The sequence below is a fragment of the Pygocentrus nattereri genome, chromosome 13, assembly GCF_015220715.1.
Source record: "Pygocentrus nattereri isolate fPygNat1 chromosome 13, fPygNat1.pri, whole genome shotgun sequence".
NCBI classification, from domain to species: Eukaryota; Metazoa; Chordata; class Actinopteri; order Characiformes; family Serrasalmidae; genus Pygocentrus; species Pygocentrus nattereri.
Genome location: NC_051223.1, coordinates 17,000,785 through 17,021,909, shown reverse-complemented (window position 1 = coordinate 17,021,909; position 21,125 = coordinate 17,000,785). Strand labels below are relative to the sequence as shown.

Below are 21,125 nucleotides of genomic sequence, written 5' to 3'. Positions count from 1 at the left end.
ACCATTAAAGAAGCAGTTTTGGTTCTCTAAAGAACTTTTCATTGAATGGTTCTTAACCATATAAAACCAAGCATCTTGCCAGCAATCCACTGTGAGACAATCCACAAATTGTGCCCTTTAACTCCTTTAAAGCTGCTGGTGGAGCATGTTGGCCACGCTTGTCCCACCCATGCAGCTTTAACAAAACTGCTTTCATTAAATCTGTGCAACTTAGCCAGTGAAAGCTATCCCAGCAAGCATAACCAAACTAGCAGTTAAGGTTTAGTTTGTCAGTGGATGCCCTAGTATTTTCCTGTAGAATGTCTAGCTAGATTTCATAACTCCATCAAATGATGGCAAGCTGTCGTGATCCAATAGCCCTAAAAATGCCCAAAACCATGATACTGCCACCACCATGTTTTCACAGTCTTCTGGCTCATCTAGATGATCTTTCATAAACTTTAAACAGGCAGAAATGTTCTTTCTACAGAAAAGTGGCTTTCCTCACGCTATCATTTCATACATCCTATTCTTGTTCAGTGTTTGCCTAGTGATGGACAATTGTAATCACTGACATTAGCCAGTCTAAGAGAAGCCTGCAGATCCTTAGATGTTTTCATGGGGTTCTTTGTGATCTTCTAGAGTATTGTATCTATTATCTTGGAGTGATTTTTGTTGGATGACCAGTCCTGAGAAGGGTAGCAATGGTGCTGAATTTTCTGTACTTGTTCACTGACTGCCAGTTGATCAGAGAAGTCCAAACTGTTTTGGAACCTCTTTCAACCCAATAAGCATTTTCTGAAGTCCTCAGAAATCTCATTTGATTGATTATGATATTAGGCCATGCTCAGACAGTTCTCAGAAACTCAGTTCTAATCAGTAAATATCAGTAAATATAGTACAATCTTATCATAATTTCTTATTTTTTATTCAAATTTTGGTTGTTGTTTGAAATAACACTGAAGTTTCGCATCATACAAAGATTTTACAGTACGTTCCTAGGACTGTTTTTTTTTTTTTAGGACCACACCTTCAAGCCAAAAACCATTTAGGAATCTTTATTTTGGAGAGCTATCATCCTGTCTTAATGTCTTAGATGCTCAAGTCTTGTCATGTCAGGGTTTTTTTGAGTGTCTGATTATTTAATTATGTCTTCAACAGGTTATGCCTAATGAATCAGATACAGTAATTGTATAATCACTTCATGCAGCTCTGGAGCTGCTGATTGCAAACTCCGGTGCATCTCCTCTCCCGCGAGCGCACACGCCACAGCTGCAGTGTCCCTGCTGTGTGAGCGCTTGATAAGCCAACATATTTTAGCCAGGGGAAGGCATAAAAAAGGACATGCCGGCAAAACTCTCGTTAACCTGCAACAACAGTGAGTGTGTGGTGTTAACAGCAATCAAAACACCTCTTCTCAGACAGTGTTGGATAACTGTTTCTCTCCTTTCCACTGAGAACAGGGCCTTTTCTTTCATGCGGAATTCATTTGCACTCAGCAACGAATCTCCATCACTCTCTGCCCTCGAGGAAGAATGCTTTAATTTGCGCTGACGAGCTGGAAGTTAAGACACTGCTCTGTTTTGTTTTGTGCTTTTCATTCGGGCAGACCCCTTCTCACTCGCTTTGTGGGTGATAATGCGGCTCCCCTACTATCAGCCATTGAAATTCAAAGGGAACTGTGTTTAAGAGCTGTTTTGTTTTTTTTGAGAATATTATCTTTCCTTTCCAGTATGGAAGCCTCAAATAACCTGTGTTTTGGCCATTGTAATTTAGCCTTGTTATATGCAGTGACTGCAGGAGAGCTGTGCAGGCTTTTATAACTACTGTGAGATAAGTATGCAAATCACAGCTCAGCCTGCTACTTTTACTTTGTGCCAACAGTTCATGATGAATGAACTAACAGAAATGGTTCAAAATTATTTGACATTGATACTTATTACATGAGCGTTCATTAAAGTTAAGAACAATTTTTTCTTCTGGGGATTTGCTGTTTTGGAGATTTACATTTAGAGATGCATTTGAACACAGTGGTTGTCCTTTACAACCACCTTTAAATTTTATGGTGAATGGACCAGTAGAAATGCCTTAAAATCACTTGAAATAAAACCTCTTAACTTTGTCTCACTTTAAAAGTTAAGCACATTTTTGTCTTCTCTTGTAAAGTTACTATTTTGAGATAAATAGACAAAAATGTAGATACGTTTTCTTCTACAGTTACAAGATAGAATGATGCAGCCACAGTACTGTGCAAAAGTCAAACGCCCTTCATTTATTTCATTTCTAATCTAAACGATCATTAAGTAGAAGTTATTCGTTGTTCAGGAGATATTTCTCAAGAGAATGAATAGATAATGAAATAATAGCTTTGCATAAGGAAAGGGAAAGTCAAAAGAAAATAAGTAAAAACAATTGAAAAAATTGTTAAAAGATGTAGAGAAAATGGGACTAACAACTGTGCAAGACCTGCTAGATTACCAGAAGTGTCAGATCAGATACAGATAAACAGTACTCAAAGCATTAATCTTGGAGAGAGAAGGGAAGAATCTGAAAAACATCCACAGGTCTTTCTGTCCATTGTTCCACTGTGAGAAGACACCTCAACAATATGCATCTGAAAGGCTGTGAAGATGGAGAAAAGGAACGAACGAAGAAGCTGCTGGTATTCTCTGAATAATGGACTGACCATCTTAGAGTCCAGACCTAAACATCATTGAATGTGTCTGGGATTATGTGAGAAGCAGAAAATGCAACAAACTTCTAACACTGAACTTTGGAGTTCTGGAAACTAAAAATATTGTTGAAAAACTGAAAGCAAGCCTATGGAAAAAAATGGAAGCTGTAATAAAGGCAAAGAGTGGACAAACTAAATACTAAAAAATGATATTATATTTAGCTGTTAAGTATAACTTTCTGTTAATTATGTTTTCTGCCATTTTCTGCTTGACTACTTGTACATAATGGCCGTTATGATTGGAAATGAAATAAATGAAGGGTGGTCTCTGACTTCTGCACTGTGCTGTATGTCTGTCCTATTTCAAGGAAGTTTCCAAATCCAGGCAAACATAATCCAGTCAGATAAGACATTTCTGTGCTTGTTTTGCAATTGTCTCGCACGTTGTTAAATACCTAGTTGCTTTAGACAGGGCTCTGGAACTCCATATGGCTCATTGTCTTTATCACTTTAGAATTACAGTCACTTGAGTCATTTAGGATGTTTTTGAAATAATCTGTTCTTTCTAATATGGCAAATAAGCTGTGTTTTGGCCATTGTAATTCATCGTTCATCCTTCAGTGCATTGTTATGCACTGCGACTGCAGAAAAGCAGCGCCGGCTTTTATCAGTGCTGCGAGATCAGTATGCAGTTTGTAGCTCGGCCTGTCTCCGCTAAGACCCCGCTCCTGGTTTCTAAGCTGAGTTGTCACATAGAGAGGGTGCTTTGCCCAGTACTGTAGGTTCTGTTGTTACGTGAGCTGCTGTGCTGGATGGTTAATTTGGAATATTCTCAGTGGGCCATGTCCTCTACCCGACAGGAGAGAGTGTAAACAAAGCATCTGCTCGTCAGATCAAAGTGTGCCAGATCAAACATGATAACATTCCATTGGAAAGTCATTAGAAGTCATCTACGTTTATTATCATCTGGAGTGCTGCTCATCACAAGACTGTAGTGCTGTTTCACTGAGGCTTTGCCTAATAGTTTAATATAAGTAATGGACACCTTAAGACCCATTTTGTTTTTCATTTGTAGTTTTAAACTGCAGGCTCATTTTTCAGTTATTAATCGTAAAGCTTATTCATCAGTAACTGCTGTAAATTATTCACTGAACAATGCATAATGAAACTACTATGGGTATAAACTAATATGTAACTTAGGTAGATATGAGAGTGAGTAATTGAACCTTGGAACCACCTACTGTTTCTGGCCGTTTAAAACATGTTAAGCTTTGTAGGCGTCCACATCCTGAGGGTAATTTTTCAGTAGCTAAAATGATTGAGTTATTAATAAGATATAAGAGTGTGTAATAGAAGTTTGGACCCTGTGGCAAGTCCCTGATTGTTAAGGGGTTAAGGGGTTTAGCATTCTGATATAGCTGCTTTAAAATTATTGCAATTTGTTTACATTTGAGAAGACAAAGTTCAAAAATAGGACAAGAATACTCTAATGCTTAGTATGTATAGGGTGCCTTTATGCCTATATGTGCGCACTGGCCTTTAGACAGCTGCAGTAGTCTTTTTTTACTTCCATCTTTGGACTAAACAGATAAGGAGCTTTTGCTAAAACGTAAGTTGCAAGCACTGCATTGCCACCTGGCAGGGTGGAGTGTCTCTAAATATAACATTTGACAAAAAAAAAATCTGACATTTTAATCTAGTGTTCAGTTTTTTCAAATCCTGTATCATACAGTACTGTGCAAATTCATATCCCCCTTCATTTGGCTCATTCCCAGTCAAAATGGCTATTAAGTTTCTGATAAAGCACATATTTATTAAAACATTTCACAGAAGCCTCAACAACTACATTTAACAGCAATTCTTTTCAATATTTAGTGTGTCCTGTTTTGCCTTTATTTTAAATTCCTTTATTTCGGGAGATTGATTTCAGTTTTTCAAGTAAATCTGCAGTCTTAGAAGTTGGTTGCTAATGTTGAGGTCTGGAGTCTGGGGTGACCAATCCATTGTTCTGAGAACACATTCTACTTTACAGCTACACATCCTTGAGTTGTCTTCTCACAGTGGAAGGATGGACAGAAACAACTGTGGATTTTTTTTAGCTTTAAGTACTGTTTATCTGACGGTGGCAGTTTTGGTGGTCTCCTGGTTTGAAGTCCCATTTTTCCTATCTGTTATTATTTTTTTGATCTTCAGTGTTGGAAATGTTTCCCCCCATTTTTTTCTTGTACTTACCTCTTCCTTAAGAAGTGGATTGTCTTTTATCTCAACTCTTCTAAAGGGTGGTCTCTGATATTTGCATGGTACTGTATATTTTTGTGTTTGTTATCATGAGAGGTTTTGATGACAGTATGACCTGTCTGTCATCTCCATACATTCATGGTATGTGCTTCTGTCTCTCTATCTAAACCAGAACATCCACCTGGTGGCCAAGTGGCTGGGCACTCTGGAGAAGAAGCTGGAACAGCATGGTGATGGGAGCCACCAGGACTTCCGTGTCTTTATCAGTGCTGAGCCTTCCTCTAGCCCTGAGGGTCACATCATCCCACAGGGCATCCTGGAAAACTCCATCAAAATCACCAACGAGCCGCCACTGGGCATGCACGCGAACCTGCACAAAGCCCTGGACAACTTCAATCAGGTACGTCAGGACAGCCTACGGGCATGACTGACACAACTCACCTTTGAAAGTAACATATGGAATGATAATATTATGTTTCAAACAGGAGTTTTCAGGCTCAGGTGAACAAAATCTAATGAGAGAGGACTTTCCAGTGTTTGTTTTGCTCGTGTCTCGCAAACAACTAAATACCTGGCTGCTTTTGAAAAGGGCTTTGTCGCTCCATCTGGTGCTGTGGTGCTTATCATATGAGAATGTACAGTCGCTCGAGTCATTTAGGATGTTGCAGTGGCTAATGATAATTAAAAATCTGCACGTCTTATCAGTGACACCCAATCTATGCCATTACCCTTGTGCTCGCTCTGGGCTAATTTTGTGCTCGCAGAGCTGATGGTTATCTCTCTGATAAGTGCTATAGCAACACACTAGTGGTTGTAGCTTTCTAGGAGGTTTCCTCGGGTAAATGGCTTCCATTCCAGTCATGTATGCACCTCGAAAGCAAATCAATGATATAGGGGAAGAGAGGGGAAGAGAAAACGACCTAAACAGCTCACCAGCCCTAGTAAACTGCAATAATCCTGAAAATGACAGCTACTTTCATATTGACCTTTTCAGCCATGATAGCAACCAGCCAAAGTCAATTTCTTCCTTTCTGTGGTAATCAAATTAGTGGTTAGCAACAAACAGATGATGTCTATCTCTTTTAATGATTTGTTTAAAGGCGACGAAACTAAAAAAAGAAGATGCCGAATTGGGATTCCTTTTTTAGTGCTTTATATTTGCACACGCATAAAAAACGCCTTGATGAGAAACACGCCCAGAAGACGCAGGGTTTTAATCATAGGGGTGGCAGGTTGTTCGGATATGTACGTTTGATTAGCATTTCTGAAATACCTTGTGCTTGCGCTGTCGCTTGGGATTGTTTTTCTTATGGGTTTCAGCAGCACCGTAGTGGAGGAATGCGGTGCTTTAAGCTGTATTCAGCCCAGCACTGCTGTGTGTGGAATCTTAATGCGCCTTGTGTCTGGATCAGAGGCTCCACACCTCTGCCTTTATCCAGCTCCTCAAGTCGGCTCCCATGGCTCTGACAGGCTAACCCAGTGAAAGGCTCCTATAGCATAAAGCTGGCAGAATGTATCCATCCCTCACTGTTTAAGCCAGTGTTGTTGGCATGCCTATTTAAGTGACTCTCCCTTGAGAGCGGGTTGCCATTTATTTCATTTTTCTCAACCCTCACCCCCCCTCCTCATTTAAGTCATCTGAAATAATGAGCCTGGGGAGAGAGGATTGTTGAAAGCCCTGACAAGCGCTGACAATTAAAAAGGACTCTCAGCCCTGGAACTTATTGGAATCTAGTCATCCTTTTGTCTATCATAATGCTTATAGACCCCGCCGGGAGCCCAGTGGCGAAGGAGAGTGTGTGACAGTGGGAAACGATTGAGAGGAGGTGTCACTTTCAACATTTCTTCTTTTGTTTTGACCTTTGGAAGTCACAGCTTATTGATGTTGCTTTGTTAGACTATTCATATGTAATTACAGATTTAATTACATAGTAATTACACAGTGAACAGTGGACATCAGCAAGTTTGTCATTGTTAATTTTAGCTGTCTACCATGACATATTGGAGTATTAAATAATGAATATTAGTTAAAAATGCAGACTTGCGGAATTTGACGGAATTTACATCCATTGGGTGAACAATGTAAGGATTACAAACATTTTCATACTTAACCACCCCCCTCTGCCCCCCCCCCCCCCCATTTTTAGGGGCTTTAAAGTGAATGGATAAACTAACATAATTATTTAACTGTATCAGATAAAGTGTCAATTTAATACATTGTTGCTTTGTAGTTAATCTGTTGCAACAAAGTACAGCATAAGTTCTGGATCCCCAAAGACTTTATAAAATGCTGAGTTTCTTCCTTGGTAATACTCTGCCAGGCTTTTACTGCAGCTGCCTTCAGTTTCTGCTTGTTCTTCAGGCATTTTAGCTTCAGTTTTGCCTTCAGTAAGTGAAATGCAAGCCCAATTTGATTGAGGTCAAGTGATTGTCTCAGCCATTGCAGAACGTTCCACTTATCAACTCCATCTGCATTGTGAAGTGCTGTCCAGTGACTTTTGAAGCATTTAGCTGAATTTAGCTATACACTTTAGAATTCATCTTGCTGTATTTGTCAGCAGTTACATCATCAAGAAAGCCAGGGAGCCAGTTTCATTGGCAGCCATACACATCCATGCCACAACACTACCCCACTACCACCTTTATGCTTGACAGATGAGATGGTGCTTTGGATCATGAGCAGTTCCTATCCTTCTCTAGCTCTTCTCTTCCCATCATTCTGGTACAAGTTGATCTTTGTCTCATCTGTCCAAGAGATTGTGTTCCAGAGCTGTATAAAGTTTTATAGTTGTTTTTTAACCTCTAATCTGATCTTTCTTTGTTTTGAGGCTTACAAATGGTTTACATCTTGGGGTAAACCCTCTGTTTTTACTCTCTTTCTCTCCTCTTTATTGTTGACTTCAACATGATATGCATACCTCCAGAAGAGTCTTCTTGATCCGACCAGCTGTTGTAAAGGTGTTTTGTTCACGGAAAAAATTTTGATGTCATCAACCACAGTGGTCGGGCCTTTCTGAGCTCACCAATGCACTCTTTATTTTTTAACAACATACTAAATACCTGATTTGGCCCTTATGTTTCTTCTGTCTCTCTGATGCTTTGTTTTGATTTTTCAGCCTAATGATGGCTTGCTTCACTGGCAGTGGCCACTCTTTTGACCTCATAGTAAGAGTTAACCCCTTAATATCCCACACTTATTGCATATTCAGGTTTATTATTCAGTTAATGCAGGGACTTTAATGGAAACCGGCTGAATTATTTTTTTTTGCCCATCAGCATTGGTCATTTAAGAGGATAACAGCATTTCCAAATGCAAATGCCAAACCAGAAATCAACAATGTTTGTTAAATTATAAGGGAATAGCACGCTAGGCCATGGAACAGCTGAGCAGCCAATTATTAACTCCTTAAAAATTAATTTAGATGCAAAGCTGAAAGCTGAATGTCTGCAATTTGTACCCACATTTATTATTTAATTTCAACTTCAATGTGCTATGTTTGACAGCTGAAACGAGAATAACTTTGCCAACATCTATGTATATAATATGTATATACCCGACTGCACATTTTATTTATATTCTGTATCCACAGGTTCAAGGTTGATGCGATCTTTGTAATCAAACATGTAGTTGAGAATTTTTTTTTAAGCTCTGAGAAAATTCACAATATTTTCCGAATACATATCGTGATGTAATTGATTATGATAACAATAAATATTGTCATTTTGCCGAGCCTTAGTACACACAACAGCAACGTTTATGCTTACTAACATAAATGTGGAATTGACTGCAGGTTTAAAAGCCGCACTTTCTCTGTTTGTTTCTGTCAGGACACACTGGAAATGTGCGCTCGCGAGAACGAGTTCAAAAGCATCCTGTTCGCTCTGTGTTACTTCCACGCCGTGGTGGCCGAGAGACGCAAGTTCGGCCCTCAAGGCTGGAACAGGAGCTACCCCTTCAACACCGGTGACCTCACCATCTCCGTCAATGTCCTCTACAACTACCTGGAGGCCAACAGTAAGGTGAGGCTGCCACTGACAGTCACAGACATGAAGGGGAAAAAAGAACAAGAACGAGAGAATAAAGAGGGAAAAAGAGAGAAGGAGAGCGAGAGCATGAAAAAACAAGGCTTGTTGACATATGCACTGCCTGCAGAAAAGTGAGCCAGGCTTTCGCTGAAGCTGCTGAAATTGCCCTTCTCCACCCACGCGCCAACCTGCTCCAAACCAAATACCTCTGCCCTTTACTACAAAAAGCCATTCCATATCGCAGAGGTTGCTCTTATGGAGAAACCACACTACAGATGAGTCTTCTTACCTTTCCATAATGCTCACTCTGTCTTTCAAGAGCCACACACATTAGCTCTGTGAGATTAAACGGGAACAGCCATGTTTAGTTATTTTTTAGTGCAGATACTGCTGCATTATGCCAAAGGTTTGAAAAAATGAGATTTTTATCCTCAATGCCATTTCAACCAAGCAAGGAAACAACATATCAGTGATGTCTTTGGGCATGTTTCAGACAGAGAGAGAACTCCTCTCACAAGCATCACGACAGCTGCGTGACGTGTACCACTTATGTGCTCTGATTCACTAACTCTACCCCTTCAAACTTACAGAAATACAGACCTAGCCACAGCAGTTTGACAGAGCAGACGTTATTTTTTATTTTTAATCATTCAGACTGAAGTTCTAAAGAGTGTTTCTGCTCAGACTGCTTTCTAAATGAGGCATGATATACAACGGCCATTCAGGAAAAAGATCATTTACATATATCAGTCTGAAAGGTACAGTAACAAAACCAGCCTTTTTTATTCTGAAGGAATAAATAGAGGTTGAAAAATGTAAAATGTAAAATGACTGTTTTGGTATGTAAACCCACACAGACGTTTTAAGTAATAGTGTTATGGGCCCTTTAAGAACGACATGATGGATATGCGTGGAATAAATTCAGCATCTGTGTTACATTTACACTTGGTCAACAGTCTGAAATCAAAATCTTCGATAATATAATTTTTTTTTTTTTGCAGATCCATACATGAAATTAAGCTACTATCATTTAAGTAAAACAGTATTCAGCTTTATAGATTTTAAATAATCTGTAAGAATGTCTAAAAAAGAATTTTTTAGATGTATCCAGAAAAATGAGTTATGAGACTAATGAGACTAATCTTGTAATGAATTGGACACCCACAGTTTGTCATATTTTCAAAATGGTATTTAAGTTATGAGGCAAGTGTTTGGAATACATGAATAAGATCATTACAGTAACTTATTTGTCATTTTGTAATGAATGCAGTAATGAGACAGGAAACAAAGGCAGGGGTCTGGAAATGCAGGAAATATGCACAATGTTAGGGCTCAAGGAGGGAACTAAACAGAACTGACTGCAGATGTAAGTAAGATGTATGTAATGATGAAAAGGCGGGGCCAGGGTGGAGCTGGAGTTGGGGAGGGCATGGACTGTAAAAATGGTTTCACGAGTTTTACGACTCTTCAGTCCAAGCAGTTTATATGAATGTCTAAATTCCTATATCGATCCATTTGACTGCTTGCCCACTTAACAGTAAAAATCTTCTAAAAAAATTTCTACTGAGTAATAACATAAAAAGCTATAAACTGAACCTTTCTTATAGCATATCCCAACAATGCAATTAATTATCTGCATTAGTATAAATAAGCATTTAAAATTCAAACTGTTGAAATGACCTCCATGGCCATTCTGGTCATTTTAGAATTCTTGCCTTTCTAGTGTTAAACCACCTGTATGTCTTCAATTATAATACACAAATAAGCAAAGACACAGCAGAGTGTTGCATTAAGCCCAGTGTATACATATCTAATGTGCCTTGTGCTTTTGCGCCTGTCAGATTGCCATTCACTGTGAGTGTTCCCCACCTACTTCATCTTTAGTGGGTCACAGGGCTCATAATACGCACTTCTCACCTGGGAAGGGCTTCATCTGTCGGCTCTGTGCCGGCCCGCCGCATATTAGCTTAATCACATTACGCTTAGCCACGGCCCACAGAGGAGCTGCAGAGAGCTGAACTGCCTCTGGCCAAGTCCACGAGCAGCCATCTTTATTTTCAGTCATATTTAATATGGGTTACAGTATAGAACCAGTAAGACATTTTGATGAATAGGCTTATGCTTACATGCTTGAAATTTTAACACTTTATTTGAAGGCGACCTACACTTCATAACACACTTCTATTTTAGTAACTGCAAGAAGACATGACGATGTTTTATTAAGGAAACAGCACTGAATTGATATAAGCGGCCTTAAACTGAAGTAGCAGGCATTCGTTGTATTTATATTCTTAATAACTTTTTTTAAAATGTTTTTTTATGTTATGTATTATCATTTTTAATTTTGCATATATTGGCAAAAAACTGCCAAGATGAAGTGCTTTGCACAGTACTATATACAGGGCATATAAGGTATAGTGTCCTTAAAGGGGAATTCCACAGATTTCCCAACATTTCTCCAAAAGTAAATGGTTAGCATGTAAGCAAAGTCATTTAGAGTGCTTTGATGTGAAATACGCCATTCTAGAGAAACATACAGAGTTAGAATCGCTCACAGTGGTGGTGATTGGAAGCAGATAGCTGAAGAGTTTAATGTCTCCTAAAGCCCCCTCCCCTCATAGAAATGACATGCTTATAGATACTCTGCCTTAAGCTGTTTAGGGATTATTCTGAGAAGGCATGCTTTGATTTACTGGTCATTTTGGATAGAAAATAAAATGGCTATATTTGTGCTGGAGAAGTTGTGATCCATTGCATCACTACCAATTGATACATTTCTCTACAAAGAACCATTTCACATCAAACCACTGAATGACTCTGTTTCCATCACAATCATTGAATTATGCAGAAATTTGGGGGGGAAAATGATGGAATTCCCCTATAGCTAGTCCTCTGCCTTATAAGTTCCATTTGTAATCATAACAGTGCTACAAATATCTGTTACTTTAGTTTACATCTATGCGTTGTCATTTACTTCACAAAACATCTTATGGCATATGCTGTTCATACATACTAAAGCATTGCTTTATAATTATGTTATTCTTCTGCTCATGCATGTGCTGTGAAGTCCTAATGGAGGTAGGCTTAAAAATAAAGTGTTTATATTGTTACTATTAATAATCTTAATAGTGACATTGATGCCAAATATAAGGAATTAGTTTTTAGCAGTCAACCAGTAGTCTTCATGTCATCACTAAGTATGACATGTACAAAATAATATCAGAACTGGAGAAAAGCAGATGTTGGGGAAACTCCAGATCTATATGAGTCAGTCAGTAATCAGATTTGTTACTAAACTCATGGCATATGCTGCTCTACCATTTGCAGCTCACCAGTAAACACACTGAACAAGAAATGACACATAATACTGCAATTGTAGGCATTTAAGTGTAGTGTTGACTGCTTGATGGATAGTTTTTCTCTATCCACATGTGTTTCTGCACATGTTCAGAATTAGAAAAATGAATATTAGATTAACTGTATACATGCAGAATAACCCAAATATAGAGCTAAAAATCCGGGGTCTGCTTGCATAAAACATTGTAAGTATTTATAAAGCTGTAAATTTCGACTTGTAGAATCAGAACTTCCTTGTGCTTATTGTGTTTTCTGTGACTGTATAAAAGATATAAGAGGCTTCATTCGTTGTTGGAAGATGTAATGAATGGGATTTTAAGGCAGTCTGCATGTGCAGAGTATATTATAGTCTATGTAGCTATATTAGCTATATTATATTACTCAAAGTCATCATAGGCACGGGTCAAAAAACAGGCAGGTTTGTGACTGTGACAGTTGTGACAGTTTTGTCATACATGAGCTTATTTAAAGTAAAGTTTAGGTCATTAAGAGTTTATTTTTGATAAATAGATATAATGGCAGACTTTTTTATGTATCTGCCACTTTTTTACTTTAGCCTTGAAGTCTTACATTTAAGTTTTGTAACTGTTGGAAACTGAGGTGCTGAAACGTAAAGTTGGGGTGTAAAACTTAATTTACAATTATGATATTTCACTTTTCCCTGAAGAGATCTAAAGCAACTCACTTAACATAAAGAAAACCCAAGACTCAGTGTCATATTAAAACTTTGTATATCATGAATAATTTTATTTATAGTATTTTTGTAAAATGATTTCATGTTCTTTTAGTGCTTAATTTTTATTTATCTATTCATTGTGAAGTTTTCACACTAAAAAACTTAAAAGATTAAAAAAACCCTTTTTATTCTGACAGCAATGATGAAAATGTGGCTACTTTGCTGTAACTAACATATAAGATGATATATAAAATGTACATATTTTTGGTTAATAAATAATTCTGTAGATCTTTTTTTTCACAATTGCGATGTCCTGACTATTATTCTGAAATGTGAAAAATAGTATAAATCAAAAGTAAATGTATCTAAGTGTATAACTGCTGCTGTATGCTCATTGAATGAGCACTAGACGGTAATTTGAGCTACAGGCCTTCCTAAAGGGCTAATTTCTCCCTCATCCTGTATGAAAAACATGGCCTATAGTTTGTTGTTCTGTGGAGTTTGCAGTAATACTGTTGATGGTGTTCAGAAACTAGCTCACAGCTGTGCAGCAGACCTGAGGATAGAGGAGGTTCATCACTGACCTGAGAGAGCTATGTTTGTTGTTGTAGGTGCCGTATGATGACCTACGCTATCTTTTCGGGGAGATAATGTACGGCGGCCATATCACAGATGACTGGGACCGCAGGCTGTGCCGCACATATCTGGAGGAGTTCATCAAGCCGGAGATGATGGAGGGAGAGCTGTACCTGGCCCCAGGCTTCCCCCTGCCTGGCAACATGGATTATAACGGCTATCACCAGGTAAACCTCCACCGCTATGCCCTCCTGCTGAAAAGTGCATGGAAACAAAATGAAAGCATGGAATCTCTGAAGGCTTACGCACCTGAAGTTATTTTGCAGGTAGAAATGACTGTGAAAAAACAATTCCAGCAAGACCTTTTATTTTAACAGCAAGCTAGGCTTCAGGGGGCACAAACACATGAGGAGAAATGCTGATATGCTCTTGAAACAGGTCTAGCTGTGACTTTGCAGAGGACTCACTTTTGGAAATCAGAATTTAAGTTGATTCTTTCCAGAAAGCAAACTGCAAATAAGTCAGAATTTCAAATTTGCATTTCAAAGAGTGAAATTACTGTCAGTTCCAACTGACAGAATCTTGGAGCACTTATTTTTTAAGCCCTCATTCTTAACAGAGCTGCCAGTTCCAAGCACATAAAGAACACACTCTGTCTGTGTGTTTTATATATTAAACTTACCTAAATGCCTAAAAGCCTAAATGCACAGTTTATTGTGCAGAGATACAATTCTGTCTCTATGTCAACCTTCCCCAACCGTTCTGTCCCCATCCTGTTCATCCCCAACAACTCTCTCCCCATCCCAACCATCCCGACAACTCTGTGCCCATCCTGGCCATCCCCAACAACTCTGTCCCCATCCATCAATCCCCAACAACTCTGTCCCCAACCTGACCATCTTGACATTTCTGTCCCAATCCAAGCCATCCCCGACAACTCTGTGCCCACCCTGGCCATCCCCAACAACTATGTCCCCATCCATCAATCCCCAACAACTCTGTCCATAACCTGACCATCCTGACATTTCTGTCCCCATCCAAGCCATCCCCAACAACTCTGTTCCCATCCATCAATCCCCAACAACTCTGTCCCCATCCATCAATCCCCAGCAACTCTCTCCCCATCCCAACCATCCCCGACAACTCTGTGCCCACCCTGGCCATCCCCAACAACTCTGTCCCCATCCATCAATCCCCAACAACTCTGTCCCCAACCTGACCATCCTGACATTTCTGTCCCCATCCAAGCCATCCCCAACAACTCTGTTCCCAACCCAACCATCCCCGACAACTCTGTGCCCACCCTGGCCATCCCCAACAACTCTGTCCCCATCCAAACCAACAACCATCCTGACATCTCTGTCCCCATCCAAACCTTTTCCGACAACTCTCTCCCCACCCCTACCCTAACCCAATGTGCCTTAACACTGCCTCTCTCCTCATACCCACACACAAGATCACTGTCCCTAAACCATCTCTGCAGGCCCCAACAGTGTCACTGCGTTATTCAAACATATCCCTTACTGTCCCTAGACATGGAAATGTTTAAAATTTCCATCTTATAAATTCCATCCTGTATAATGTTTTGTTTGGAAAAGACAGAACACCACTTTTCTTTGTCAGTGAACTTTCATTGTTTCTTTTGTCATGAGCTTATATATATATATATATATATATATTATACACACACATACATTATACATACATACATACATACATACACATATACAGCGATCAGCCATAACATTATGTTACACTTATTGTCCATTTTATCATCTCCACTTACTATATAGGTGCACTTTGTAGTTCTACAGTTACAGACTGTAGTCCATCTGTTTCTCTGATACTTTGTTAGCCCCCTTTTACCCTGTTCTTCAGTGGTCAGGACACGGAGAGCAGGTACTGTTTGGGTGGTGGATCATTCTCAGCACTGCAGTAACACTGACGTGGTGGTGGTGTGTTAGTGTGTGCTGTGCTGGTATGAGTGGATCAGACACAGCAGTGCTGCTGGAGTTTTTAAAAATTTCAGTGTCACTACCAAAAATATCCCCAAAAATATCCAGCCAACAGCATCCTGTGGGCAGCCTCCTGTGACTGCTGATGAAGGACTAGAGGATGACCAACACAAACTGTGCAGCACCAGATGAGCTATTGTCTCTGACTTTACATTGACAAGGTGGACTGACAAGGTATGAGTGTGTAATAGAGTGGACAGTGAGTGGACACAATGTGTGTTGTGCTGGTCTTAGTGGATCAGATACAGCAGTGCTGCTGGAATTTTTAAACACCAACACACCACCAAGCCAGTGTTACAGCAGTGCTCAAAACCCAAATAGTAGTGGCTCTGTGAGGGTCCATGGGGGTCCTGACCACTGTAGAACAGGGTAAAAGGGAGCTAACAAAGTATACAGAGAAAGAGATGGACTACAGTCTGTAACTGTAGAACTACAAAGTGCACCTATACAGTAAGTGGAGCTGATAAAACGGAATGAGCGTAGAAACAAGGACATAATGTTACGCCTGATTGGTATATAAATACTGTAGAAAACATTTAAAATAATAATTAGAAAAATATATACACGTATGCACCGCAGTACAAACTGATGCTACATGGAATAGAAGAGATTCTAAGTCTTTTAGTTCTCGCATGCAAAAGTGACAGCTGGGACCACCCACGAGAAAATAAAATACAACTGAACTAATATAAAAGAACACACAACAAACATGACTAACCTATTTCTGAAGAAGGATTAAAGTTTAAAAGATGATATTAACTGGATTTAACAAATCTACAAACAAACACAGGGAGCAGCCAACTCAGCACTCAGCCATCTTGTGCAGCCTTAGTAAATTGCATGTTAATTTCAGACACACTGTGGGAGAACATTGCTGTCACATCAATGCACGTTTTGTGCTGTGCCTGCTTTCATATGAATGGCTGTATGTGTGGTTGTATAGGCAAGACAAACAAGCAATGAGAGCCATCGTACACACTCTGATCCACTCTGTTCAGTTCCAAAGTTTACATTTTTAGTTACCAGATGTCTTTAAATAATTAAGAGTGCCACATTATTTACTGCTCGTGTTTTTTTTTTATAAAGTTATCAAGGGTTAATAATAATAAAGTTTTTTTATTGTAAGAGAAAAGGTATGTGTCCGTATAGATCTTCACTGAAGTTCCACCTTCAATATCACTAAATAAGTCATTTTAACGTCAGTCCTTTGCCATGCCCAAATGTATATCGGTTTTCACGTTATTATTCTTGTCTTTATTAAGTGCCATCAAGTCACTTCTGACTGCTGCCAACCATATAGAGAGTGTTTCTCCAGAATATTCTGTCCTTTGTTTGGGTCTTTTGTCTTCTGAATGGCTTGTTCGTGATTCCTCAAATTGTGTCCATCCATCCTTACTTTTTTGTCCTCTTCTTTTACCTTTAAATCTTCCAAGCATAATGGTCGTTTCTAATGAATTGATTCTTCTCAGAATATGTCCAAAATAAGATGGTTATCATGGCTTTGAGTAAGAGGTGAGGCTTGATTTGTTTGAGGATCCATTTGTTTTCTATGCTGTCCAAGGAACTCTCAAAAGTCGTCGCTAACACCAAAGTTCAAAGGCATCACTTGTACTGTCCAGCTTTTCACCACAGAGAGCACCATAGCCTGGACAGTATTTCTTTGTAGAAACAATTGACAGTGTTTTAAAGCTCCTTCATTTTTTGGTCTGCTGAGTGGCAACCTCTGTCATATTCCTTGAGTTTCCACCATTTCCACATCTTCTCCATCAGTAGTAAAGTTGTCAGTCTTTCTTGTTGTCCTAACCTTAGTCTTCTTAATATTAAGAGTCTCATCTTTTCATTCAGTTCTGGCCTCTGGGTCTTCCACACTATGAGTGTTGAACTGTCCACATATCAAAAGTTATTGATGTTTCTTTTACCAAATCTGAATCCTCCATCATCTTCCTCCAGTCCTGCTTCTGTCAGTGTATGTTTTGCATACAGGTTGAATATGTATGGTGATAGCAGGCATCCTTGTTTATCTCTTTTGCCAATGTGAAACCATTCTGTTTATCTTTGTTCTGTCATGACTGGCTTATTGATTCATGTAGAGGTTCCTCATTAGAACGTTGAGATGCTCTGGTATTCCCATTTTCCAATTCCATAATTTTGCCAACCCAGGCGAAGGCTTTGCTGTAGTCAGTGACATCATTTAAGCCTTTGGAAGAGCAATGTTCAAAAGCTGGTCTTACTTTTATTCAGTGTTGACAGTTTGCTGTTTTCTCAAACCTTGATCCATCCAGCATAAAATGTCCAGTCACAAAAATGACACGGGGAAAAACACGCAATTTAATGTAAAAACTAACAAAAGAAGGTCTAGCCTTGAAAACAGGTCATTGTATCCTTAAATATTCCACCACATCACATTCCCCACCCTCACAACTTCAGCATGATGATGCTGTACCTCTGTGTTATTTAGTACCAAATAAAATAAAATAAAATTTGTAAATAAAATGTAAATGTTAATAAAATTTGAAAGCGAGAAAATCTTTTTTTTTTTGCCAGAGCCAAGATTCCCAGATTCCTTGACATGAAAAGATGTCAAAATAGCACATGTAGCTGGCACTGATTCTGACTCCCATATGGAACTCAAAACATCTGGAACCACAACTGTACTTCTCCCTATTTCATCCTGCGTCTTATTAGTCAGCTTGGCTTTGAGCCTCAATGGAAACTCAGCTGCTTTTTGAGACTTGCTAAACTCGTTTCACATCCTTGCAATGTTTCATTTAATCTTTTTTACTGGGAATCTATGCAGATCTTTCTATGGTGAAGATGATATAAAATCATGAGACTTCATATCTCTTATTCATTGAAGTTGTGTAAAAAAGACTGCAGATTTGACCGCCTTAAAAACATATGAACTACTCTGCCTCTGATTCATGGAACTTTCGTACAACTTGGAAACAAGTGGAGATTTGAAGGCGAATGATCAATCAGCTTCAGTGCATGAGATCCAGTGCCAGCCTACCAGCACCTCATTTACATATCATTTAGATGAAGCACGGCTTAATTAATTCAGTTCAAAGCCAGTGACTGTGCTCATAGGCGGAGCCTGAGGTCGAGCAGTACACTGATCCCTACTTAACTTTACAGTGTTAAAATTACAGTGACTTGAAGGAAAAAATGTGAAGTATACAAAGTTGTGCAGTATGATTATTTTTCTAAAATAACAAATATAAACAATATTATTGAAATGTATGAGATGCTTCTGAAGTAGCAGAATTTTGTTTTGTGTGTCAGCCCTGTTAAATAAAAACACAGTGTAATATGCCTTTAAATGGAACATTGAATAGTTGCAGCCTTTGATGATAATAGTATACATTTATACAGCAGTTTAGTTCCGGCCACGCAAGCTTATTGGCTGAGAGGCGTTCTAACCGTGCTGTTATTTTGCCATAACATCACAGGTTTTTCACAAACACTGTATCACTCCGCTGAGATGCCATTGCTAAGCAACGATTTTGACAGCTGTAGGAGAAGCTTAGACTCTGAAGATGAGACTACACCATATTCCCAAACTGCCATCACCACTGAGCAGCTTTTCAGCTGGCATCTGTGACAGAAGGACACCTAAACAACCTGGAATCATCCAGAAATGAACCACATACCATTCGCCAGACGTGTAGACTCATCTTCAGAGTCTGACCAAATCAGACTGAGCCTTAAAATTGATGCAATAAAAAGCAGAAAAGCTGCTCAGTGGTGATGACAGTTTGGGAGTTCAATGTAAGGAGCTGGAGAACGAACTGCCAACTGTGCAGTGAGTGGGTGGAGCTCGGTACTGTGATATAGCAACAAGCTGCTTGTCAAGGAACAATAATTTGGCTGAAGGAGCTGCGAACAGTAAAACATATTAAATGACACGTTCACGGCCCAATTTATGAATTTCTCACTTTATTTTCTTAACTGTTGTATAAAAGCAGTAGAACACTCAAGGCCGTGTGTTATCTTGTATAACATCCCGGCTGTGATGATCTATGGCAACCAAATCACTGCCCTGATGTTATTTCGTGATAACACACTGCCTCTCATGTTCTATTGCTTAAATAAAATAGGTAAGTCCACTTTTATACTGGATTGCCCCGTGCACAAATTATTAGTATTATAGTTATCTTCTATTTTATTTCTGTTAATTTAATTAATTTAAGTGAGTCCCACAATGAGGAAATTCCAGGGGTTAGCTGCCTTGCTCAAGGACACCTCAGACACGTGCTGTCGGCTCTGGGGATCAAACCTGTGACAGGGCCGGCTCCCTAACGTCCAGCCCACAACTGCCCCATGTTAATGTTACTAAAGTTGATATTGATTAGTTTTATTGTGGTTCTGGTAAAATGTTAAGGTTTTTAACCTGTTACACACGTTTATACACACTCATACCAGACATATGTTTGTTTGTACACAAATGCCGAATCTGAAATGATGCATAACAAACCTCTGTGTGAAATTTGCACTTTTATGATCAGATTCGACTGTTGGCAACATAGATGAATAAGGGCCTTATGCTGCACGGCTGTTTTCCTGCTGATTGTTTTAGAAAGTGTCAGAGGACAGCTGTTGTGTGTCTAGTTCTTAGCCTGCTATGACGTTATATACAGCCGTACACTAGTCTGTTGTGCTTGGATGTGATTGTAGCCCTCGTCCCTGCTGCTTTAAAAATACTTGCGTCTTAATAGAGCAAATGGCTATCACCTGAGGGGCAGGAGCATCGCTGCATCTTCTAAGCCTGCCAGCTGCGTTACTAGACGCAGGAGAAATGTGGACTGGGGCTGTTTTTCAATCTGTGTCATTGTGTGCTCAGAGTCCCCTCATCTAACTCTTACTCAAAAGCACAAAGAGCACTTGGAGCGCACAAGTATGGAGATTGAAAAATGGCTTTGTCCTCTCTGGGAAATATCACTGTTTTCTTTAGCAGCAAACAAACCCTGCTCTCCTCTCCCCCTTTTACTGCTACAATATGCACATAATTCTTGATTGGTTTAGACATAATCAAGGTCATGCTTGTTTTATGTGATTGATAATTTGTTACAGCTCCAAGACCGTAAATTATGGCTGCCTTTTTTTTGCCTGTGTGGTGACAAACAGCCAAGATTTGAATCAGTGCTATTTAATTAGCTTTGCTTCTGTCAGTGCTCAGGCTGTCCACAGCGCCGGATCCTTGGGGAACGAGAAGCGCAACATTATTTTCAGCCCAAGTGCTGCTCATTTGGCTTGTGTGCACTGACACAAACCCCAGTACAATACATGCTGGATGACAGTGTTACACTTTTGGCGAGGGAGTTAGAGGGGTGAAAATGCTTGTGCTTCTCCAGAGGGTAAAAAAAAGATGTCTCTTTCTCTGTCTGTCTCTTTCTATCTCTGTCGGCCTATGTTTTCTTTCTCTCTGTTTCTTTCTTTTATTCTCTCTTTCTTCTCTCTGAGCCATCTGCAGGGCTTAAAAGCTGACAGGCAGGGCATGGCAGCCCTGTAAACATGCCCATTCACATAGCTATAGGTAGGCCTGATTCAGTTAAACCTAGGGGCTATGTCCGTTCCCTTAAGCCAG

At 39.4% G+C, this 21,125-nt stretch overlaps 1 protein-coding gene across 1 annotated transcript in view; it reads left to right on the top strand.

Moving 5' to 3' along the window:
* The window catches only part of LOC108424873 (dynein heavy chain 9, axonemal), a 167,439-nt gene that overhangs the window by 131,254 nt on the left and 15,060 nt on the right, over positions 1–21,125 (top strand). Inside the window, exons 64-66 of the mRNA XM_017693145.2 lie at positions 5,064–5,291; positions 8,720–8,911; positions 13,562–13,753. Coding sequence (XP_017548634.2) covers positions 5,064–5,291; positions 8,720–8,911; positions 13,562–13,753 — 612 coding nt within the window. The remainder of the gene's footprint in view (positions 1–5,063; positions 5,292–8,719; positions 8,912–13,561; positions 13,754–21,125) is intronic.